This window comes from Perca flavescens, chromosome 4, assembly GCF_004354835.1.
Source record: "Perca flavescens isolate YP-PL-M2 chromosome 4, PFLA_1.0, whole genome shotgun sequence".
Classification (NCBI taxonomy): Eukaryota; Metazoa; Chordata; class Actinopteri; order Perciformes; family Percidae; genus Perca; species Perca flavescens.
Genome location: NC_041334.1, coordinates 27,386,328 through 27,411,876, shown reverse-complemented (window position 1 = coordinate 27,411,876; position 25,549 = coordinate 27,386,328). Strand labels below are relative to the sequence as shown.

At 38.7% G+C, this 25,549-nt stretch overlaps 2 protein-coding genes across 3 annotated transcripts; both read right to left on the bottom strand.

Annotated features, from left to right (window-relative positions):
* Window positions 1-4,706: 4,706 nt before the first annotated feature.
* On the bottom strand, window positions 4,707-13,367 carry mettl1 (methyltransferase 1, tRNA methylguanosine). Of its 2 annotated transcripts, none has more exons than XM_028576169.1 (6): window positions 13,285-13,367; window positions 12,572-12,699; window positions 12,281-12,465; window positions 7,345-7,458; window positions 5,722-5,823; window positions 4,707-4,921 (listed from the first exon to the last, which is right to left on the bottom strand). In XM_028576169.1, the coding sequence occupies exons 2-6, from the start codon at window positions 12,678-12,680 to the stop codon at window positions 4,805-4,807; spliced, it is 627 nt and encodes a 208-aa protein (XP_028431970.1). In that variant the 5' UTR covers window positions 12,681-12,699; window positions 13,285-13,367; the 3' UTR covers window positions 4,707-4,804. The 2 variants fall into 2 exon arrangements, with proteins under 2 accessions (XP_028431970.1, XP_028431969.1); XM_028576168.1 differs by having other exon boundaries at window positions 13,097-13,316.
* Window positions 13,368-14,581: 1,214 nt separating this feature from the next.
* LOC114554046 (E3 ubiquitin-protein ligase MARCH9) lies at window positions 14,582-23,515 on the bottom strand. The gene is made up of 4 exons (XM_028575605.1): window positions 22,211-23,515; window positions 18,815-18,970; window positions 17,590-17,782; window positions 14,582-15,499 (listed from the first exon to the last, which is right to left on the bottom strand). Exons 1-4 carry the CDS (start codon window positions 22,553-22,555, stop codon window positions 15,201-15,203), a joined length of 993 nt encoding a protein of 330 aa, XP_028431406.1. The 5' UTR covers window positions 22,556-23,515; the 3' UTR covers window positions 14,582-15,200.
* Between the last annotated feature and the right edge of the window lie 2,034 nt (window positions 23,516-25,549).

Sequence of the window (25,549 nt, the reverse complement as noted above, 5' to 3'; positions counted from 1 at the left end):
ACACACACACACACACACACACACACACACACACACACACGCATGCACACACACACACACACACACACACACACACACACACACACACACACACACGCATGCACACACACACACACACACACACACACACACACACACACACTCGAATGTGTATATATGTGAGATTGGCTCATAGTTATCTATACTATTCATATTTACATGCATGTTGTTGTTTTTTCAAGTTGATCCTGGTTGTGTTTGAAAAATGTTCACTGTTCAGAATATCATATTCAGGATGTGTTTATGATGTTTATACGTGTTCAGACACAAAGAGTTATCTGTATGGCAATAAGCTGAAGAGCTGAGGTGTGCACAGATTTACTAAAAACCATGCCCGGATTATCCATAAGGGCACTTGGGCCAGTGCCCAGGGGCACCAACCATTCACAACCACCACATGACACAAGCTTTAACAATATTTTCCGTAAATAGTTTTATTATTCACTTGGAATTGTTGAAAGATCATACATTACTCATTTATGAACACTAATTTCACAATAATAATAATAATAAATTATAAATAAATCAATATTACATGACCACTATCACTCCCCTCCCCAATCTGTCAGAGTTGAGTTGGTCCAATAGTACGCGCAAATGTATCATTTGAGGGATGGGGGGTGGTTTAACAATAATCAAAAGTGGCCAGTTTAACCCCCCAAAAATGTCATCATAATGATGAATGTAAAATATTAACTGTTACAAAAAATGATAAGTGGTTGGCTTTCTTGATTCAATGAAACTGGCAAGCAAAGAAAAACATTTCTTTCTCCTTTGAGGTATAGTGCCCAGGGGCACCACATTGTCTTAATACGGCCTGCTAACAACATTTGCCAAATGACCAACAGCTGCTTGTGAGCACACAGGATATGAAGATGTGGAAATAAAGAATAAAAATAGAGCAATAACATTATTTACATTGCTTATATTTTGTATCATAATACTTGCGGTAATTGATTAAGATTGTGCAGTTTAAAAAAAAAAAACACTTTCATGTCATGAATATAAAATAGATTTGTTTGTTTGTGGGATGTAACCTATGTAAGAGACCATACTGGATATAATGAGGGATTTCACAGAAAATGTAACTCTGATGATTTTTCACTATAAAAAAAGCTCTGATAAGCTTTACATAAGCAAAATGGTTTTCTGATGTGCCACTGTTCTCTACGTTCTATCCAATAATTTAGAAATATTGTACAATTGCATTCTAATTGTACGTCTTGTTTACATTTTGCAGAAGTACTCCTACTAGTACATATATAACTAGTTGACCTAAATACTGTTATAAAACCCTGATTACATTCTTCCTCTCTACTGTTTTTTCTTGTTCATTCTTCCTACTAAGCATTGGATTTGTTTCCTCTGAAGCTTGTTTTTACTTTGGGGTCTTAGCTCTTATAGGACTTTTTTAACAACAGAATCCCTGTATATTTGACCAGCAATATATAAAACAAGTACTACGTCTTCTAGTTAAATTTTTTTGAGGTTACATGTTTAAAATATTTATGTAGGGTATTCTAGATTATATATAGCTAGATTTTTAAAGCAGTTCCAAGTCCTTTTTGTCATACTCTGTAGTTTGACAGTATTTAATTTAACTACAGTATGTCTAACTCAACCACTGAGAGCTATAGTGAGATTGAAATATACTGTACAAACCAATTAATTTAATTAAATTAATTTAAACTAAAATTTCAGTTTAAATAATAGCAGACTACATTTGAAAAGTAAGTTCAGTCTGAGGGGAGACAACAGGTTTTTTTATAATGGTTTTGGGGGGCGGAATGGTCAAACTATTAAAAGGACAGGAGTACAGGCTCAACCACAATGGGATATTTTTTACTTGAATATGAGTCCCACAGGCAGCCATGCAGTATGGGTAAATAGGAAAATTGGAAGAAGTTGTGACAAAAGAGATTTGTTTTCTTTGTTCTGTTGAAAGGCCTGAAAAGATTAGGTTGGAAACTTGGGTCGGTTAGGTTTCTCATTAGTCCAGACCTGAGAATCCCAATTGAGGAAGGATTTGATGCTCCAAGCATGCAGTATGCAGATTGTCTGTGATGTGGCTGTGTAGAATCTCCCCACAGTTGTTAAGGCTGTGCTAGGAAACAAGTCAGGATTTTCTGTGGTTTTTCTGTGAGTGCAGCAGCTACGTTGGCTTAAGGCTGAGCTTGAGGTGGTGGGCAGACAACCAGGCAGCAGAGGTGCAGAGAATGTAAATATATACACTACAAATACAATATATTTAATGTTGAAACTGATAAACTTTATTGTTTTTGCAAATATTCACTCATTTTGAATTGGATGCCTGCAACACATTCCAAAAAAGCTGGGACAGGGGCATGTTTCCCACTGTGTTACATCACCTTTCCTTGAACAACACTCAATAAGCATTTGGGAACTGATGACACTAATTGTTGAAGCTTTGTAGGTGAAATTTTGGTTTTACAAGCGACCAAAATGTGTTTCCTCAGGAGATAGAGATAGGGTGAGATGCTCAGTCGTCCGTGAGGAGCTCAGACTAGAGCCGCTGCTCCTTTGTGTCAAAGGAGCCAGTTGAGCTGCATTGAGCATCTGGTAAGGTTGACCCCTGGGCGCCTCCCTAGGGAGTTGTTCCAGGCACATCCAGCTCGGGGAAGAACCAGGACTAGGTGGAAGGATTATATCTCCAGCCTGGCCTGGGAACGCCTCGGGATCCCCCAGTCGGAGCTGGTTAATGTGGCTCGGGAAAGGGAAGTTTGGGGTCCCCTCCGGCTGCTGCCTACCCCGCGACCTGACCCCGGATAAGCGGATGACAATGGATGGATGGATAATGTGCCACACATTTTCAACGGGAGAAAGTTTCGGATTGCAGGTAGGCCAGTCTAGTACCTGCACTCTTTTTCTACGAAGCCACGCTGCTGTAACACGTGCAGAATGTGGCATGGCATTGTCTTGCTGAAATAAACACGGACATCCATTAAAAATACGTTGATTGGATGGCAGCATATGTTGCTCCAAAACCCTTAATGGTGCCTTCACAAATGTGCAAGTTACCTATCAAACATTCTGTGAGCCCACTGCATATTCACAGATGTTGTTTGAAGATCAGCTATCTCTAAATACTGAAAACAATGTAACTTGGGTCAATGTGCTGCAAAAGTTGAGAAAAAAGAACTAAATTCATAAACGCTGATTAGTACACTATGTTTCAGAAAATGTACTGTCAAATATGGCTTACCATTGCCAGAATGCCAATAATCTGAGCAGAGGATACAAAAGTAAAACCTTTTCTAGTATGATTATACATTTCTTTAAGTTTATGAGTGCTTCAATTGCTCTCTGCGATCATCTAAAGTTTCGCAGTGTCTGGGTTTCTATCACTGAGGCAGGTCCTGTCCTGTTCTTAATCACCACCCCCTGCAGCAGCCAAAGGGCTTCAAACCTGCACTGTTCTGTTTCCATGCTCCTGGCAAACAAGAACACCAACCTGTCATATAGAGCTAAAATTAAAAAATGAGCACAGAAAACCACTTTTTCTGTTACAGACTTCTTTGATTTGGACTTCACAAAAGATCCTCAGCAGACATGTCCACATCATATGACATGTACTGAAGGAGCAACACTGCTGTGGTCAATTTGTGGATTTAGATCAATGGATTCAATTTAAACTATACGTTGGAGAAAACCTCTGGTAATCAAACATGAGTATTAAAGCTATAGTGCGTAGTTTCTGCCGCCCCCATGAGGAATTCTATGTAATGACAACAAAACTGTCGGCGCGTCCACATGACACAGCCTTTTGTGACCACGTTCATTAATATCAAAAGGTTATGCACTCAAGCTTTAAAGGTCCAATGTGTAGGAATTTCTCCCATCTAGCATTGAGATCATATATTGCAATCAACTCTCATGCCACGCAGTTCAAAGTACGTATTACAGCTACGGTAGCCTTCACGCTTCAAAAAGCCGGTCTCTTGCTCTTTTCAATATCCTTTTTCTTATCCATGAACAACATGTTACACACTGGACCTTTCAGTAACAAGTTCTTTAAACTGCTTCCTCTTCAAAAAGCAGAAAAGATTTGAAACATGATGGTGTGGTAATCCATTTTAGATTCGGCCGCTAACACTGCGAATTAACATCACTTTAATTTTTTGGTCGTTTTAAATGGTTTTTAAGCGGTAAAACTTAAAGTCCCCTTCAAATCTAGAATATTGAGTAAAGTAAAAGTTGGTCCTTTTAATCCTTTTGTGAGAAAGGCCTCAATACAAGGTAAAACAACATATAGTCTTTCAATTTTCATTCCACCTACTCTCTTCACCGTTTCCAGACAATATGGTAATCACCACTACAATGAACCAAACCCAATACAGATTTTTGGTTTTACTAAAAGAATGTACAGCTTTACAGGAAATTGTTACAGCACTTTGGAGTTTGGCAAAAGAAACTGACTAAATCATTAAAAAATAAGTTTAAAAAAAAGAGATCAATTAACTATTCTAGTCTGAATAGAGATACATTTATGATTTACAGTACTTCCCTTGTGCTGTCTTTTTTGAGCTAAGGAATAAAATATATAAAAACTAAAACGCATATCCACTATTGATTAATAATGTAAATGTTTGTCAAATAATGCCAGAAAAAAAAAAAAATCACACCATCACTTGTTATGTGCTGGGGGGAGACAGCCTCCTGATCCACAGAGCAGCATTATCGTCCATGAAGAGATGACTGCATAAGATCCTTATTTCAGTTCATTGCATGTCCAAAGTGTTTGGTCTCAGATTGAATCCTCGATCCTCCGGAAAACTGCGAGGAAATTCTTCCCTCCACTTCTCTGCACTTTCTTTCCTTCCTCTGTACAGGTACCCAAACGATTTATGATGACATCACCAACCTGTCAAAATATGATCAAATACAACCATATCAAAAGGGATGCAGTGGCAGATAAGCTCACGTAAACTTTCGTTTGTGACAGAGTTTATGCACACTGTGCATTAACCTTAAAATCATCATCACCGTAATGTTTATTATTGGAGTCATTTGATTTATGTGTAAAAAAAAAAGCAAGAAACTGACCTTATTTTGCCCACCATACTCGCTTTAATGTATTAATTATGCATTAATGTTAACATTACTAACTTTTTTTAAAGGAATAGTACAACAGTCTTGTAAATACGCTTCTTTGCTTTCTAGCCGACAGACGAACAGATTGCGCTCATGTCTGTACAGGAAAGTGGTATCGATCTTGTCATTTAACTCGTGCAAAAACGCAAATAAACACATTACCCAAAATCTCGAAGTTGTACACGGTTTGTTAGGGTCTGCTTTAATTTGTTAACAAACCGGCATAAATATGTAACATAACAAAAGTAGCTAATTGAGGCAATTTATCTGTTGTGACTTCAAGGTTAAAAATGGGGCTAGACATCCTGGAATAAAGCGTGAACATTCCCAAGTTGGAAAAACAAGAGGTTTTTCTAGTCTTAACAGTTTTATGACATTATGTAAATGAAGCATCAGCTAGGCTAATCGGCTGCTGTAGCTTGGCTTCATATTTCGTGCACAGACATGAGTTATATTAGTTTTGTTATCTAACTCAGCAAGAGAAAAACCATTCATCATTCAGAGAATTTGAGATCATGAGTTTGACCTCTTTTCCGAAACACAGGTATGAAAAGCTCCACATCAACGTACCAGTTCTTCATCCGAGACGCGCGTAAACAGCGGATGTTCAGTGAAGTGCTTCACCATCCAGAGGTGCACTTCCTCCACATCTGTGATGGTATACACCAAACCCTGACATGTCCAGACAAACACAGCTGGGTTATTACCACAGTTCTGGGAAAAAAAATACATTGACCAAGCTCCACTGGTGGATCAACACGCACCCATTTATTGATCACAAAATAAACTCATGGCCTTTATCGTAAAAAAAAAACTTTCCTTTTAAACATTGTCCAACATTTCAGAATTGGTTGTTTCATCACCTTTGGAGACCAATGGTCCGTGTTAAAAAAGATCAAAATAATCTACAGACAACATAGAGGTTAATCACCTATGTCGCTGTAGTTGACTTTGGAGGCTGGACAGATAACATTACTAGAACAAGGATTTCGTAGAACACTCAGCAATGGCACAGAATTTTTTACGTGCATATCGGCACATATGGGTTTGTTTCATTGAAGGCAGAATCAGAGACTGTGTTGATCACACCTGTTTACTGTTTCAGATGTAGTCTGATTGAAAAGATATTCTCTAATAAACCACATTTTTTAAGAGAGGTTAATTTTAGTATGAAACTGCCTCTATAATGAGCATTTTCTTGACAGCCTCCCCACCCACCATCACAGTCATGGCTGTGTGCCAATGTAACACACACACGCCAAATTTAGACAAGCCTTCCATTGTTTCCAACAACCTCCAGCAGCACTCATGTCTTAATGGAGTGGGGTATGACAGGCAGAAGCAGGGTGTGTTCAGATGTCAACAAGCTGCAGGCCACACTGGTTGCTCAATTTTATTTAATTGAATTCATGGATTTCTGCACACTGCAATCAATTGATAAAATGATGGGGAGAGTGGTAATTAGTTGATCAACAATTAGTTGTTTTTTAGTGCTAATAAGCCTATGAATTAAATACAATTCTCTGTCATTGTGTTGGGGTGGTGGTAAAAGTCTCAGTTGTGGATTTTTAAACACCTCTGATAATATACCTGAAACTACAGTATCTTAAAGCATAAAGCTAGTGATACTATTCTTTTTTTTTATCGTCAACAAATTCCATTAAAAGCCCAAAACAATCAATTGGTCCGTCTGTGTAGCCAAAGCCTGATATATCTTATTCCTCTGTGCCATTGTTACCCAAAATGAATAAAACACACATCAATGAGCTTAATGTATTGTTTGTTGACAATGGAGAAATACTACAGAGGGTAAGTGTGTTTTTTTTCTGTATATTGGCTGAACTGTTTAAATGGCAAGTTTTAACTAAATTGAGTTTAAATCTGTGCATCTTCAATTTAAAAAAATTATTTAGAGCACAAAAACACTGAACACTGATGAGCTTGGCTGGAACAACAGCTACAACTTGTATAATAACTATTTGCATTAATAATAAATCTGTCAATCAATAAACATTAGTCTAAAAAAATTACAATGTGATATCGTCACATTTGAGAAGCTGAAACCAGTGAATGTTGTTCTTGGAATCTGTGCTTGATAAATGACAATTCATCAAAAATGACTGCAAATTTAATTTCTGTTGATTGACTAATCGTTTCAGCACTAGCTGAAACAAGTCTTACTTATGTACATACCCCGACTCTCAGCGTGTAGGCGTACTCTGCCAACAATGTGGGACTAATAATCCTCCACTTGTGCTTGGTCTTCTTAAAGTGAGGGTCAGGGAAGAGGAAGAACATCTTACTGAGCTGAAGACAAAAAAGTAACATTAACACAGAATAAAAAAATAAACTGTCATTATTATTTTTACCTCAGTGTGGGACTGATTATTGTCATCTCAATTTAACCCTCCCGTTATCCTCAAAAATGTCTTTTTGCCTTGGGGTCAATCAGACCCCAGTAATTTAAACCTCCAGAAAATGATTGTAATTAAAATGATAACTCAATTTTATGTGTGTCAGGTCATTTATGCAGGTTTGCTGACTACTTAAATAGCCCTTTAGATAAAACCTAACCCCTCCCTATGAAAGAAATACGCAAATCCGCATAAAATCTCATCGACTGACCTAAAAACTGAAAAATAAATAAATAGATAGATCTTTTTGGTGTTTTTAAAGGCTTTCTTACGTCCTCAACATGGTAAGCTTCCTTTTCAGCAGTTCCTCACTCAGGCCGTACAATGTGAAAAAATGATCACTTCATTTTATGACCGTTCAGTCCTTCGGCCATGTCTAGTACCACACTTATGCCCTGATTCTCTTCAGGTGTTTCCCCAAACTGGAATTTCCCTTCTTGATTACCCCCCCATGGAAAGTTCCTCATGTCTCTGTCTTTGACAAGTGAAGGCTCCATAGATTGATACATTTAAAAAACCATTCCAGTAACTTTTTATTAGCTCAAATAAACAATGTCAGGTATAAAGATGTCGGGATAATCACCAGGGACTGCTGCAGCCTCAGGGGCCGGTATGGTGATGATGGAAGATGGAAAAACCTTAACACATTTTGGGTTACAAAACATACTAAGAAGAAAAAAAACTACTTCATGCCTTCAGAATGTGCCATTTCAACATTTTAAAACACATTGTGCATGGGAGAAGGATTGGAACTAGATTTTTAGCACTAGTTGGGGTGGTTGTCATTTGTTATTTTTCTGACAGTTTTGTTCTAATCACAAGCGAGGAATACAAAGTACTACAATTTATCCTAAGGCAAGCTGCAGCTAGAAATATGTTCATCCCTGGTAAATTAATGTGAGTCAAGAGATGCAAGTTTTGAAGTAGCTGAAGGGAGTACCACTGTCTGCAAAAGAAAAAAAACAACTTAATGCGAATGCACATCTTTTTCAACAACAGGCAGAGTTCCTCTGAAACATTTCCAATCTCATCTTAATTCTTCGTGGCATATATAGATTCTACAAGGTGCTGGAAACAGTCCTCAGAGATTTTGGTCCATATCGACATGATAGCATCACGCAGTTGCTGCAGAATTGTTGGCTGCACATCCACGATGCAAATTTTATGTTTCACCACATCTCAAAGGTGCTCTATAGGATTGAGATCTGGTGACTGTGGAGGCCATTTGAGTACAGTGAATTAATTGCCATGTTCGAGAAACCAGTTTGAGACGATCCTCCTCTGACTTCAGCCATCAACAAGGCATTTGCGCCCAGAGAACTAGGCTCACTGGACATTTTCTCTTTTTCGGACCGGTCTCTGTTTACAATTGACAGATTGTTGTGCGTAAAAATCCCAGCAGATGAGCAGTTTCTGAAATACTCAAATTAGCTCGTCTGGCAGCAAAAACAATAAATCACCTTTCATTCTGACGCTTGGTATGAACATCAGCAGATCATCTTGACCATGTCTACATGCCTTAATGCACTGAGTTGCCGGTAAGGGACTGGCTGATTATGTATTTGCGTTAACAAGCAGTTGAACAGGTGTACCTAATAAAGTGGCCGGTGAGTGTACAGTATATCATTATTATTCCTTAAATATGCCAGTGTTACAGCAATTACTCCCTTATGTTCATTTCTTAGTTTATACTCGCTCGGGGCATTTAAGGTGAGGTTTTTTTTTTACCCAGGGTACCTTAATTGTTACACTAAGCCCACTGTATAATCTAATGCGACTTTCAACAAGTCATAGATTACCGCAGCTAATGGGAACGGATAAATGGCGTCTTGCACTGCTCTATACTCAGCTGGTGCGATGCCTTGCGTGTCAGTGAATGACCCCATTGTTGTGAAATCCTGGATTTAATGAGAAATCTTTATAAATTCATTCAGTCCATATGTTGAACATAAAGAAAGTAATTATTTGTAGTCAGAAACGTGCACAGTCTTATTACCTTGGCAGCGCCGGAACAGACTGTCAGCCTTAATTTCAGCTTATTACAGTCCACGTCGGGTACACTGTTATAGAACAACAGGCCAGCTTCAACTCTGCCCGTGGTATTTGCTCGGGGTAACACTGAGACGGTGTGCAGATGGGCAAGTCGTGCTACAATATTGGCTACAATGAGAGCTCAATATTACTGTGCTGCGATCCATCGCAACTATGTTAAAAAATTCTGCTTTTTAACTGTTAACTCTCCTCAGGTAACCCATACTGTAAGTTCTTGCTTATAGACTGATGGGTTGGATCAACAAAAACATATTGCACACTTAAATTCAACTCCTGGATTTCATGACCTCATGATGGTCTGAGGACTAAAACCTTGAAAAATAAAGTGAACACAAGTGATCGACAGTGTGCATGACTTTTTGGTTCAACTTTGGTTTTGGCATAACTATTAACACCAAAAAGAAATCAGAACATGGATGATAACATGAATGGGTGCATAGAATCTAAGACAATATGCTGCATTTAGTCATCTCCAGTCAACTTTCATGGGAGAAATTCTTACACAATGTAGCTTTAAGTAACCGGACTTTATAACCGGACACATATGAAGCAGGTGTTCTAAATTAATGAGCAATTATTAAACTGTAGGTAACCACCGCAACTGTGAGAAAATGATGTTGCTTAAGTGCGTAACTTTTTAAATATTAATGAACGTCCATTACATTCAAGCCATTGCCAAATGAGTTGCTCCAAAGCTAATTAAGACTATCAGCTCCATAAAACTCTCTCTGCATTTCTCAGTATGGCTAGGTTTAGAAGATTGTATTGTCCTGTGACTTTCGCGCACGGAAACTCAAGTGAAGATAATTGAGTCCATCATGTAATTTGTATCACTAGTGCAGTGCCCGTTGAAAATGTGCCTGTTTGGAATGGGACGATTGCTTGGCCTGTGGTATTGCTGCTTGTAGAATTCATCAAAACCAAATTGTACCCCAAAATGACTTACAGAAGGACCCCAAACCACTTCATATGCAACTCCCCTGTATAGCCTACTACTAACTTATTGATTTACCTGACAGGGAACGTTGCACATTCAGAATGTAATCACAAAATATCACAAAGAAAATGTGGAGTAATGTGGCCGGGTTGGTTCAGTGGGTAGAGCAGGCACACGTATAATTAGAAGTTTTTGCCTCGACGCAGAGGTCCAGGGTTTGAATCTGACCTGTGACAATTTCCTGCATGTCTTCCCCCTCTCTCTCTCTCCCCTTTCTCACCTAGCTGTCCTGTCGAATAAAGGCGGAAAAGCCCAAAAAATAATCTTTAAAAAAAAAAGAAGCCATTAGGCTCATGGCAGTGCGCTACCCACCTGGCCCGTTATGAGAGCTAAACAGCACACATCTACGTTAATCAACAACCAGAACCTGTCTGTCTGTCTGTCTGTGTAGATAGATAGATAGATAGATAGATGGAGAGACGGTGTTGTCTCGTGTCGTATGATTGTTAACGAATTTAACATTTCAGCAGAGGTGTTAATTTCCACACAGGTTTGGTGGCTTGACAGTTAATGGTGAAATAGGGGATTTGATTCACGGGGGTATTTTGGTGATGGTAATGTTTATAATAATAATAATAATAATAATAACAACAATAATTATTATTATTAGTTAGCAGTAGACTTAATTAACCCGGGTTGAGTCTGATGAAAAGTGCTGTGTCTGCCCGCATTGCACAGCGCTGTGAAGGAATAATCTGAAGCGCCTTTTATTCGCAAACCTTATTCCACACAACAGTCGCGATGAGGTGTATTTCACATTTTAGCTGCCAAAGCTCTGCTGCTTTCTTCGACCCTCTCTGTCTCTGGTCCTGCGCTCTGCTCAACCAGTGTGCAGTGCGAGAGGGGGAGTAGCCAGCGGCTAGAGCGGCAAAAGCCAAAGTGTGCTTCTTTTACCGATATATATTTAACGATATCCATTGCATTTTTAATCCTGCCCGTAGCAAGACACCTGTCAAGTTTGAAATCCAGTGGACTAACTGTTCGAGATATATGCGCATAACACACAGACAGACAAACAGACAGACAGACGTTACTGCAATTTATAGATAGATTTATAGATAGATAGATAGATAGATAGATAGATGTGGACACACCAACAGTTTTGTTGTCATTACTTAGAATTCCTCATGGGGGCGACAGAAATATGCATGTGGGGAGCAGGACAAAGAAAAAGAAGGGAAGCCTTTAAATGCAGAAAAGTCTTCTGGTTGCAAAAAACAGAACAAATTGTACAGTAGCACAAATCGTTAAAAACTAATGTACAAATATATTATATTCTAATGAAAATGTAAAATGTGTCGGAAATCAAGTTTTTTTTCTTCCAAAAGAAAAAAATTCCATTTTATTACTTTTCAATAAGAACTGTAGGAATGTGTCAGTCGGAAAAACAATTATAAAAAGACACCAACACAAACTTAATATTTTTAAAATGAATATCGAATGAATGCAAAGTGAAGGCAAACACTTTCTATATTTTAATTTGAATTATTTCTTAATTGAAACTGTATTCACAGCTGGGCTAAAAATACTGTGTCTGAACGGGGTCATTTTATGTAGGGAAGAGCAATGACTGGCTGCTGTCAGGAGGGCAAAACTGCAACCTCTCAGGACCAAAACTGTCTCCTCCTGTCACCACTCAGCAGCAGACACACAGATGCAAACCTACCTGTCCTTTAGAAAAGAAGTTGGGGAGGTACTTCATCGCATTGCTGCGAATGCAGGCGATGTTCTGGTAGCTTCCTGGTTCCGAGGCACGCAGGCACCGAATACGATCCTGAACATAATCTGACACTTTCACTCGGATCTCCAGGCCCAGGATGAGCTTGTCCGGGAAAAGCGGAGATAACTCCACTGAGTGAAGATGCACAGAGACACAAGAGAAGGGGACACAAGGTCAATACAGAGCAAAACTGTGATCTTTGAAAGCTGTAGGTGATTAGATAAGTGACAGAACTACCTAAAAGACCCCCGTATCCACAGCCAATGTCTGCAAACTCAACTCGAGGGGTCTCTTTCTCAGAGGGGTTTCCAGTGAAGAAGTCTGCATACAGTTTGGACCAGTCCATCTCCTCAGGACACACAGGGCTGAGGGGGAAAGAGGGGGATTTCAATGGAGCTATTTTGTAGTGAAGATTCGTGAAAACAGCTGACAGTGTAACAGGGATAGTGTTTTTGATGGTACCGATTACTTTTTAAATATAACTTCTGTTAAATAACACTGTTGTTAGCAATTAAAGTTAAGCGACATTGTATTGTGGCGGGGGCAGACATCTCAGACAAATATCTCCAATCCAAGGCTCCTAAAAACGATGGCATGGCCACATACCACCAGGGTTAGTGAGCAGCTAAATTACTTGACTTTCTTCAGTGTATAAAATGCACAGCAGGGGCTGACAATTATGGCTTTAGCAGGTACAGACAGAAAGTTACATGAGCAGTATGTGGTGCAGGTTTTACACTCAGACACATGTTCATCACTCACTAATCAAACGTGTGGTACGCCATCGGGTTTGAATGGGCTCGCTGTCTGTAGTAACGCTTCTGCGGCATTGACGAACTCATGTTGGATTAAAAGCGAGACGTTATTCCCGACAATATTCACTCTGTCAACTAATTATTAAATACACACAGACGATTACAGGGAGTCACGTTAGTTTCTAGTTAGTTTACCAGCAGTTATGAGTCGCGGCGATGTTACGTCATCAGCAGGCGTCTTTTCAGGGTTGCCAGGTTTGTCGGTTGACATTTTCCATTTTCAGATTGTTTAATTTCAGTACTAGTAATAGTAGTAGTACTAGTAGTAGAGACCTCCATATGTATACTTATATAATATTTCCCAAGAAAAAAAGCAGGATTAGTTTTTTATATATATATATATATATATATATATATATAAAATTAAATTGATAAGGTGCAAATCAAATCACCAAAGATCACCATTTAGCATGTAAAATCTTAATCTGCAAAGTAAAACTGTAGCCATTAGATAAATGTAGACCTATTGGAGTGGAAAAGTACATAATTTGTCTCTTAAAAACAGAACATACAATAAAATGCAAATGGTTAAGTAAAATACGAATACCTCAAAACTGTAACTGAGTTCAGTACTTTAATAGACTAAGTAGCCTAAACACTGAAGCTGTGTAGCATTTGATATTAACATCTGGTATTTTTAGATAAAGGTCCACATTATTATTTTAATTAATAGTTAATAGTAATATCATTGTTGATAGTATAATTTAAGTTGGTCATTCATGCTGCTTTTGTTGTACTTGGGACACTTGTCTGTGAAGCCCAAAAGAGCAAAGTTGTGTGTGTTTTACTATGTTTCTGTTGATAAAATAAATGGTTTTCAATAAAAACTGTAGCCCACCCACAGTTAACACATCAAGAGTTTAGGGAATATAGCAAATATAAGCAAAGGACTCTTAATACCTGCTGAAGCAGCTACTCAGTGGCCCATGTATACTTTCCACTTTTATAATGTTCACTGTGTTGTCTATTAAAATTAAATGCGGCCGTTCCCTCTGGGTGTCCTCTGAGTCAACTCTGATATCATTCTCAGTTCAGTCTGTCAAGTAGGGGGTGACACATTATAGCTCCCTCCTGCTGTAAGGCTTCATGAGAGATTTGTTAATGTCCATAGATGCACAGAAGACTGTCTGCTGTAAACAGAGCTCTATCTTGTCGTCTCTCTCTATCCCTAGTTATGAGATTTATAATTTTTTTAGACTAACAAGATTTTCATTCAGGCTTTTCCTAGATTCTTTTAAAATTCTTTCTTTGTTTGATAGTTGACATTGAAGAGAGACAAACCCAGGGTGTGTGTGTGTTAATAATCTGAGATTTGGGTAATCCCAACAGGAAAGTCAAATCATACCAAGAGTGTTACATTTGTACTCAGATCCATCTTGTTGCCTAAAAAATTTGACAAAACACACAAGTTTTCCTACCAAGTTGTCTTTATTAAAAACATGAATTGTACTTTAATGTATATTTTAAGCAATTTTAATGTGTCTCAAATTTGCATTTGGCTTTTTAATGTCTGATTCATCAATGCTGCTTTGAGTGAAAAAAACATCATCAGATCATGGCAGACCTTCAGGAATACATTAAAAAATGAGGGGACTGGGGCCATTGTTATGGTCGTCACATGAGTAGGGACCCAATTATTTTCTGTGTCAAACTATCTATTATAGAGCAAAATCCAAATAAAACTTGACATTAATTTTATTAGAAAGCAAAACAAATCAAAAACATTTCAATGACATTTTGTACCATTGGTGGTAAAAATGGCTAATAGCTTTAAGAATCAAAGCTTTTTTAGTTTTTAAATGTATACATTTTTTCTCAATAGTCTTGCTTTTGCAGTTTAAAAACTGCAACTGGATAAAACTGCAACATTCTCCCTTTGCCTAAATCGCAGAAATATTTATTGCTGTCCACTTTGAGCTCAGGGAGATTCTGCGAGCCTAAAAGTTAACGGCAGTGTTTATGTGGCAGATCAGGATTCTTTAATAAAATCCCATTCAACACTTTGATCTCCTCTTTAAACATCGTAGCACTTTTGTTTGTATAGCCCAGCCTCATACAGTGGTCACCCTCATGACCACCTCATGGTTGGCTCTGCGCAGGCTGTTTGGTCTTAACTGGCTGAGGATGTGCAAAATGGTATAGCCACAGTGGTGGTTAAGAATAGTCCTGACAGGTCGACTCGCCCTCCGTCCGCTGTCTGAGTTCCTCTCAACACAACCTTTAATGCTGGAGCTGATGGGGTCCCCTAAGTCCTTTGCTTTCTCATAATTCAGCACTTTCCACTGCTGGTTCACCGCTTGCCAGCGCTTAAAGATCCGGTAAACAGACGATCCTTCATGGATTATAAGGCCTGGGCATAATAGACAAAGGGTGGGGGAGGTCAGGGGCAGGAAGCAGGGTTACATATAGACAAACAGTTGTTTGTTCAATGAGAAACAGGAAGTACTAAAAGGTACAGAAGGTACAGAGTGAATAAGAAGTTCTCACAAATAAAAAGATTTATATACTAGACTTGTTTGTGGGTATTTTGGACTGATGTTTGGTGAGAACCACGTGTCAATGAAAATCCCTTTCCAAGAAAAAAAAAGAGAGGCAGAGAAAGAAAGCAACAAATACACTCCTGCAGCACAAATGTTGTATTTAATAAACAAATATGCACATGGGGGTCAGTTAAATTTTCTAAGCACAAACGGACATTTGGAAAAACAGAAAATTGGGTTCCAATATCCAATTTTTCATTTTTTTCCGCCTTGAGAAATTAAAAAATTGGATCTTTAACCTGTTTTTCCAATTTTCTGTTTTTAATTTAGAAAATTACAAAATTGCGTCTGGGCTCAGATTATTAATACTGCAAATGGTATTCTCTCTCTCGTTCCGCCTAGCTACGCCCCGCCCCCCACTCCAAACCATCAGTTGCAAGCACCTCTGACCTCAAAGTCTATCAGTTTTGTTTTTTTTGGTCTATATGCAGTTAATGACCTGCGTATTACGCAAAGTAGAGGAAGAGAATACCTGGAGCTCAGACGCAATTTTGTAATTTTCTCAATTTCTGATCCTCTGAATAAAAAACAGAAAATTGGAAAAACAGTTTAAGGATCCAATTTTTTTAATTTGTCAAGGTGGAAAAAAATGAAAAATTTGATATTTTAACCCATTTTTCGGTTTTTCCGAATGTCCATTTGTGCTTAGAAAATTTAACTGATAAGCGTTACACTGACCCCCATGGATGGACTCACTCAATTGCTGTATTGTATGTGTAAACTATCTACAGTATATTGTGCTTTGCAGTCCCTGAGTTATAAATACAAAAGTAAGAGATAAGGAAAGCAACATCTCAACAACTATTTGGATGGATTGCCATGGAATTTTGTACAGACATTCAGGGCTTCCTGAGGATGAGTCCTACTAACTTTGTGATCACCTGGCTTTTATTCTATAGCACCACCTTCACAGTGACATTTTTGGCTTTTTAGTCAAATGTCTTGAGAACTATTAAATAGATTGTTCTGAAATTTGGTAAAGATATTCATAATGCCCATGAAGCCTACTAACTTTGGTGATCTCCTGACTTTTCCTCTGGCACTGCCACGATTTGGGGTTTTTAGTGAAATGTCTATACTGTTGGAAGGATTGTCATGGGGTTTCCCCTCTGCATGAATTTTTATTATTTTAGGGATCCACTGACTTGTCATGCAGCGCCATCTTCAGGACAAAATTGATTTTTCTCAGATACTTTGGTCTATAACCATATACTTGCAAAACTAATGACATTCCCATCAGCCTCGGCTGTACTCAAATGTTAGCATGCTAAAATGCTAAACTAATATGGTAAACATGGTAAACATACAGTAGGCAATATATATACCTGCTTAACATGTGAACATTGTGACCATGTTAGCATGCCGAAGCCACAGAGCCAGTAACATGCCTTGTTAATAAGGGGAGTGAAAGACGTGTTAATTGAAAGCCAGATTGCCAACGCTTTATTTACGGGTCTCTAATTTTCTAATGGTTTCCCAAGTAACTATGTAATTTGGTACTAATTATAGAGAAAACAGGATTTCCATTGAAAAAAATGCTCTATTTAAATGTAAGTACTTACTTAAGTAAATACTTATTTATTATTATTTCAAATGTTTAATTGTATGCTTGCCTGTAGACAAATTGTCCATTTTTTCATGCTCAGCTGACCTGTTATGCACGGACTAAAATATTCTCTAGATAGCAATTCATTGGAATGAATTAAGTGAAATGTATCATTTAACAGTGTCTCCATATTCATGATAAATAGTATCTAAATTACATAGTTCTTTATGGAAAATTATTAGGAAATTATGGACGTGTAAAATAAACACAATTTGTCAAAACGACTTGTTGAATTGTAAAAACGTGTTAATATTTACACCAACCGCCTGTGAAATAAATATCTGTGTCTCTTACCTATACAAACTATATCCATGAAGCCGTACATGCCATAGCATATCTGGAAGAGAAGATCCTGCCGCTGCCATTTGGCTGAAGGGCTGAGAGAGGACCACACCAACCAGGAGATACTGGCGATCAGGAACATAGAGCCCAGGATAATGGCTGCAATCTGCACCTTTTCAATCACAGTCAGAGAGATGGCCTGCCACTAGAAAAGACAGAGTAAGACGCAAAAATGGACTGAAACCCTGAACTCTAGATGTACATTTTAAAATGATTCTATATGAGATACTGTAATAATGCAGAGTTCGCCTCAGTTTCAGACATTATTTGACAATGTGGATTACTTATGACTGACTTCGTTGAGACAAATTCTTGATTGACCCAATTCCCTCTAGGTTTCTGATTTTGAAGCACTACATCTTCAAAGTGATATAACTACAGTGCTATGTTATATGTGAGTCACTGCAGGGTTGCTAAAAGTCTCACATCATCACAGACACACAGTCAGCACATCACTGAACCTCTGCTGCTCAGGCTTCAACCTATATTCAAGTTCCTGACTGAATTAAACCATTTCACTAATACCATATAACACAAATTCTCCAAAAATATTATAGTTATAGTGCTCATTCTGAGATGCAGGCATTGTCTATAGCAAGACAAGCAACTGAGAGAACAAGCTTTCATCTGATAATATCTCTGTTCCAGCATTCACAGGCTGGCAACATTTGGTGATACTGTCTGTTTGTCTACGTACTGTCTGTGTGCCACACATTTTGGTTAATGTGTGTTAATGTATGTGCCAACTATTTGAAATGTGCAGTGTCTCATTAATTGGTTATTGGCATATTCCTACAAGTCCTCATCACTTTCTTCTTCTCCATTCGTCCCCTAGTATACTGTAAATAGCTCTTTGAAAATTGAGATACTCGATTTTTATCTGCCAACAGCAATGTGTTAACACTGCATGGCCTCTACTGTATGCCATTACATTCAACGTATGATCAATGACCGCTAAATTGATTACCGTGCTTTTCTGCCAATCATTCACTCAAATCTGGCAACATAAAGTTTGCACATGGCTTTCTGCCATACACTGTAGGCTGGCAGTCTAATGTCAAATATTTTATTCATATAGCTCCTTTAAAGGTTTATACCCCTGTAAGAATGTGTATACATTAAAGGTGACAACAGAGACTAACAAAGTAAGTACAGCTTTCTGAGAGAGCGACTGTACCTGCAGTGGGTTCTTGGTGCTGATGGCCAGAACCTGGTACTTGAAGTAGCAGATCTCGCAGCTCCAGGAGCCTCTCTCACTGATCCAGCGGATAAGGCAGGACTGGTGAGTACAGCGCACAGAGCCAGCACAGCGACAAGGGCTCAACAACTCCCCCTGCAGGACACAAAAAGCAGCTGCATGGGACACACAGCATTCAGCACAGGCCGCTGGATGTTAAAGCTGTTATTGAATTTGCCTGTTACAACATTTGATTTGATGGAGATGACAGTAAAAATAAAGATAAACTTGCTTCCCCAGCCCTGACAATGTTAAAATCACATTTTATCTACTGAAGGTACAGTGTTATTTGAGGGTATTGTATTCAGTATTGTAAGTTATTCCTGTCATGACGCTGGCAAAGGGATTAAAAAAGTTGCGCCAACACACATAATCAATATGAAACTATACTTATATGTAACTTGTATTTTGTTGTAGTGTTCTCTTTCTTACCCAACACATTTTCGGGACTGTTGAACATGATTAGTCAATCTGTCTAATTTATTGACAAGTGCAATCCTGTCTCCAATGTTGTTTCATAGTATTTGTCAATTAGAGAAAGGGTTTCAAAGTCACATTAACTATTAAGTAATAAGGGCAACAATATCACATCACCTTCAGTATATGCATCTTTCTTGTACCCTCTAATTCTGTCACTTTAAGAGTATTGGCATTAAAGCTTTGATAACTGTACTGCCATGAATCCTCTCAGGATAACACCCCTGTGCCTTTCAGGTTTTTGTATATGTGATCAGGTTTCTGTTGAGTTCCTACATCTTCCTAGGTTTGATGGTCTTTAATGACTGTAACATCTTCAATAGTCAAAACTGGCTCTGGTCTTCTTACAGGTTCACTGTTAAAAATGTCCATAGAAATACAGCTAATACACTGTGTTAATATGAAGGAATTTTCTGTAATGATTTTTCACAGGTTTTTTTGCCCAGTCACCACATCTCAGTCCAGATAAACATTTGGGATGATATTTTTGGAGCGGTGATCAGTTCCTAACTTCAACCATAATCATGGGCCAGAATTCCTAAGAAAAGCTTTCGGCATTTGATCCCCCATTTAATTATGAATAATTAGGACATAAAAGCAAGTGTGTTTATTATTATGAAGATGTTTTAAGCATCGTGAACTCTGACTATTTATGTATGTGCTGACTTGAAAGGAAAATGTCAGTGGTTGACAGTGTATATGCAGAGGATATCATCTAACCAGATATTTGGAACATGAATCACAATGTAGTAAAGTGAGAGTATAGGGTTTACTGGTTTTGATACATTTTACTATCTGCTGCTTAACGCCTTCATCTGGATACAGTTAACTTCTCACGTGTCACTTTTCTGTGGCCTCAAAAGAAATCACAGGACATCTGGTGCAGCTTTTTGTTGTCAGTACTCCCTAAGGCCCTCGGACTGACAACACTCGCGCACATCTCACTTTATTTTCTGTCTGACTCCAGGTGATGTGCTAGGTCTTTAATTAGTTGGATATCTGGAGGGGAAACAGAAACTTTCTGACACCTCTAGCAAAGTCTGTCTCTTCAAGGTTGGTTTCATAAGTTAGATTTTAAAGGCTCAGACCTCCATGTCTCGGATAAGAATGACATTAGCTTTTAAAAAAACATTTTAACTTTCTGTGCATCCACCCCCTCTGTTCTCCTTGATGTGAGTGGAAGACACTTGAGCTGTACTTCGTGTGACCTTCCTGTAGCCTAAAGAAATGACCAAAGATTTGATCCCTGTTTTACCTTAGTTATTGAACTTATACGGCCTCCCTCGCTCAAATCTCCCTGAACTATAATAAGTATACATTTATTTTATGTTGAGGAAACATTCTCTGAAACCTTTGTTAATTGCTTTTTTTAAATATCCTAATGCTGCAAGAGCCTAATGTAATGTTATGTTACAGTAAATATAACGTGAACCTTTGCACATTCCCTGATCAATATTTTGGCACACCCTGCACAAACGTACAGCCCTCCATCTTTTCCTTTCTAATATTGCACATACATAGTGTTTTTTTTACATAATTGTTATTGTAACACAGTATATCTATTCTGTATTTATGTTCTCGACTGTAGCAGTACTTTACTTTATTGTTTATTATCTTTTTAATTAGTTTATTGTGTGCACCAAATACACCAAGGCTAATTCCTTGCAAGTGAAAACTTACTTTGGTAATGAATCTGATTCTGATTGTGCATCAGAAGCTGAATTTATTACTGTGAGGACTTCACTGGTTCACATAGTAAATATAAAGCTCTTCCTGCTTCTCTCCAGCCTAACTGATGATCTTCGTCTGTCCGCTGTTATTTTCAGCTGACTGTTGATAAATTAATTTCTTTTCTTTTAGTCTTAGTCATTCTAGACTTTTACGGAGCAGACTTGATGCACAATTACAGATATCTGAAACAGTTTGGTGTATAAGGATTTTTTATTGAACTGAATTGTTTGCACAACTAAATAGCTTAAAAGGGCACTCCACACAAATATCAGTTTACTTCTTAGGAGGACCACTACTCTGCTAATCGTATAATGTCTTCTGTGGCTCTGGAGGAGCTTAGACAAATCAGAGAAAATAACCCTGATGATGTCATAGTGATGTCATCTGGGTTATCTCAGTTCCACCTTGGAGACTACACATGGAGAACCTGCGCTACAAACTGACATGGACAAAGACGTTGACATTTACAAAGTAGGGAGAGTTATAAAAAGATGCTAATGAGTTGCATTATGGGAAATGTAGGATCCTTTTTTTAAGCTTGACTCACACTTGAAGTTAAAATAGCCTATCTCAACCTCTGCAGCTTAATTTTTTTTTTTTAAATCTGTCTTCGGAGTAGACCTATCCCTTTAATGCTGAAAAACTGGTTCTGGACTCTAAAAGGGTGCACCACGCCGTTATTTGTATAATGTACAAACATTTTGCAAAATATTCTTGAATGGGTAAGCTTTGAATGTCATTTAATGTCTTGTGCTTTACTGAGAGTTGCCTACTGGGTTTGTTTTCCTGAAAGATACTTTCATTAATTTTAACATTCGTATGTTTTAGTAGGCTATTTCATTTTCATGATAGCAGGCATTTCTATGGATTCTTGAGCTCACACAGCAGTGGAGTAGGGAACATGTCCTCGTGATCCTGAACAGACTCCCTCAGAGGACCACCACGTGCTTTGAGGCCCCATGAACCAGCAGGTACCTGCTGCTGGATTGCAGGTTCCTACAGGCTCCTGGAGTTTCTGCAGGCAAACCTGGAGGTTTGCTCATGGCCATCAGCAGGGTCTTACCGAGTAGCTTACCCTCTTGTTAACGCGCAGCAATCCACAGTAATAGCTTTAATATTTAACTATACCTTCTCCGGCCCCTGGAAGCAGATCCGGCACTGCGGTGATCGCATCCCGCTCTCTGAGAGACTCGGGAGGGAAGCGGCGTCCAGGCCTCCTCCCTCGGGTTTCTCTTCTTCTGTATCCTCCAATGCCAGGCTGCGTGGCCGGGTGTCAGAGCCATAATATTCCTCCTCATCGTCCCGGTGAGAGCAGTTCAACGGCGGCCAACCACAGCCTCCTATAGCGAGCCCTCGCATCCTGGTCTGCGTGTCCGGGTCTGTGCCCGTGTCAGTCCTCCTGCTTGATCCAGAGCGCATCAGTAACAACACTTTGAGTTCATTGAAAAACATACGGATCCGATACTTAAACATTCTTCAGCAGCTTTACTACACAGGCACAACTGCTTTGTGAGATAAAACAGCCTTCAGCTTGACTGTGGCAGGTCCATTATTAATTATTATGAATGTTATTATTATTATTATGGAATCCAAACCATTTTGATTCAAGTAGTTGGCATCCAATGAAGGAAAATACAGATTTCGGTCAAAAAAGCATGCGGGAAACATGATAGGCTATTAGATCAGCCCATAGCTCTTTGCATATCCTGTTGTTATAGCATGTGCACCTCAATCCAGCCAATAGGGAAGCATTCTTTCTCATGGATAGAGCCAATAGAGGCAGAAAGCCACGACCTGTGAAGCACCCACATTAGAATCAGAAGGGTCCAACCTCATATCATCTTGCCTTGCCTACATTTTCAATCCGGTTGTAGACTATATAGGCTATCCCAGTGTGTTCCTCTTGGTGTTTTTAAATCAGCAGAGGACAAAAGCTTGGGGTCTATTCTTCTTCAGGCGGAAAAGCAGCGATCGGGTGTGTGAGGGGGTTGATACCAAATTATATTAACAACTATCCAAGCCGAATTATATTTGGGTTTAATTACCTACAGGGGAAATGAAATTACACGAGGTGACACGCGTGAATCATTTGTTGTCTCGCAGTCGCATCCTTCTATTCACCACTATTTCCTCTTGTCTCTTCTTCTTCTTCTTCTTCTTCTTCTTCTTCTTCTTCTTCTTCTTCGCTGTAGCCTTTTCTTCTTTTTAGATCAAGCGGGTTTCGGCCAACGCCTAAAGCCGGTCCGACAACCCGGTTACAAAGTTACAATCCAGCAGCGTTGCATGTTATCAGTGTATACGAAAAAAAAGAATATCTGATGAACCATAAAAACCCATTTCACGACAACTTGCACTCACAGCTCTCTGCGCCACAAATCAGGCAGATTGAGAAGGTGTCAGATATGGATTCCTGCAAACAGACCGCAGACTGCAACCGTCCCTTCCGGGTTGTTAAAAAAAAAAACGCACACCATCATTAAATGTTTACTAAATTAAATCAAGGCCTTCCTGAATCAGAAGGAAGGACAATAAAATGTCACTTCACATGGCAGGCTGCAGCGACATGTCCAGGATCTCCAGGATGTTAATACTTGATTTTATGTTGGTTTTCAGGCACGCCAGCTCAAAAATAACCCCACAGACTTGTTTATACCTAGCTGCAGTTACAGACCGCAGGTTTTCCAGTAAAAAAACATCCTCCTGCAGCTGAGAAGATGAGCTCCATCCACAGTAGGCAGGCTGCTGTCCGAGGTGCTGATGTGTGACGTGGAGGCCACGTGCTGGTATCCATGGCTGATGGAGAAAATAAAAACAATTATTTTGAAACTGTGTGGGTGTGTTTCATCTCTTGCATGGTGTCATAAGACTGTATTGAACAAAACAAAAAACTTGTTGAAAGTGGGGCATACAATAGATCCACCATTCACACAATCACAACACACCCTGTCAGATAATAGTCTCAGAGGAGACTGTCTGCTGTCTATTATTAGATGAACGGGCGCCTGCTCCATCATCACAAAGAGAAGCATTGCAGTTGGTTTGCTGATTTCTACTTCGAAGACGCTAAAACAGAAAATGTGATTTAGGCGAAAATCTGGTGTGAAGAGAATGTTGTCAATATGTTTGTGTTTAACCTGTTCCTGTCTTTATTCAATACAAATCTACCAACCTGATCTCAAAGAATTCTGTGAAATTTCTGAATCTACAGGATTAGAACTAAAGTCATTGTTGTGAATAAGTGACAAGGAGCTGCAATGTGCTAGGGATAGACCGATATGGATTTTTTAGTGCCGATGTCGATACCGATTTTTTTTCATCAGCCTTAGCTGATGACCGATACGGGCTGTCAATTTTCTTGAGCCGATACTTGAAGTCGATACTGCTTTTGCTCCATCAATTTACATCATAAAAATGTAAACGCTGCCACACTGGATTTGTTTTCAGAATCTGCTCTGCCATTTCTTTAAAAATAATAAACAAAAACACAGATCGGTGTAACTTCTGCAATCATCTTACATTCATATCACCCAAATTATGTGTGCAATGTGCATCGTATGGATGGGTGCACTGCATATGGTTAACTGTGCAAGGGTAAAAGGCTTTCATCAACATCTACAACATAGCCTTGATGATGCATTGCTTGCTGACATATTATAAGACAGATATAATCAGGTCATCACAAAATGTCCTTTGTCAACACATTTAAATAATTTAAGAAAACAATAAACCTGAAAAGTAGCCATTGAAATAAAGTGCTTGATTTGTAATTTAAGCCATCGGCAGCAGCCGCATATCGGCCGATGCCGATACACGTAAAAACACAAATATCGGCCCAATATATCGGCTGGCTGATAAAATCGGTCTATCACTACAATGTGCTGGAGCTACAGTAAAGAATCATAAGAGACTATGTTGTAATTCTAAGTAATCAATTATTTGTTAAATGATTGGAGCAATTGCCATTTTCAGGAAATTAACAGTGTGAGTAAAGGTGTGATGTTTAATTTGACTATTTTCTCCAGAAATTAAAAAATCATCAGTGAATATCTATAGTATATGTCTGCATAGCATTTTCAGTGCTTTAAAATAAAAACAACTGTGAAAACAAGACTACAAAAGGGGGTGATAAAAGTAATAGAAATTAAATAAACAAAGAGGTATTCAAGCTAAATTTGGTGGATATGTTGATGGATTAATCTACGTGATATAAAGAATCTCATTGAAGTAGTGCAGCCTGGAGGTTACAAATGCTTTTATGTGCCAGTGGAAGCAGCAGTGGAAGATAGTGTGCAGATGGAATTGACAGCTGGAATCAGAAGATTCAATATACAGTGTAGTAAGGAGGCATTGAAGACATTTGGACATTTTGAGCCAATGATAGTCATCACATACTGATCACAGATGCATGTGGTATTTCATCATCTGTATGATAATGGAGGGTCCGAGGCTTTCAGTGGGTAAACAGTA

Excerpts from the sequence above, each read along its gene's own strand:
- mettl1 (XM_028576168.1), bottom strand. The coding sequence starts at position 13,176 with ATGAGTTCGTCAATGCCGCAGAAGCGTTACTACAGACAGCGAGCCCAT. Across the intron at positions 12,466-12,571 it reads TGGATACGGGGGTCTTTTAG|TGGAGTTATCTCCGCTTTTC; the intron begins GTAGTTCTGTCA and ends ATCTTCACTCAG. Across the intron at positions 7,459-12,280 it reads ACTTCTTTTCTAAAGGACAG|CTCAGTAAGATGTTCTTCCT; the intron begins GTAGGTTTGCAT and ends TTTTGTCTTCAG.
- LOC114554046 (XM_028575605.1), bottom strand. The coding sequence starts at position 22,555 with ATGTTTAAGTATCGGATCCGTATGTTTTTCAATGAACTCAAAGTGTTG. Across the intron at positions 18,971-22,210 it reads GCTTCCAGGGGCCGGAGAAG|GGGGAGTTGTTGAGCCCTTG; the intron begins GTATAGTTAAAT and ends TGTGTCCTGCAG. Across the intron at positions 17,783-18,814 it reads GCACCAAGAACCCACTGCAG|TGGCAGGCCATCTCTCTGAC; the intron begins GTACAGTCGCTC and ends TGTCTTTTCTAG.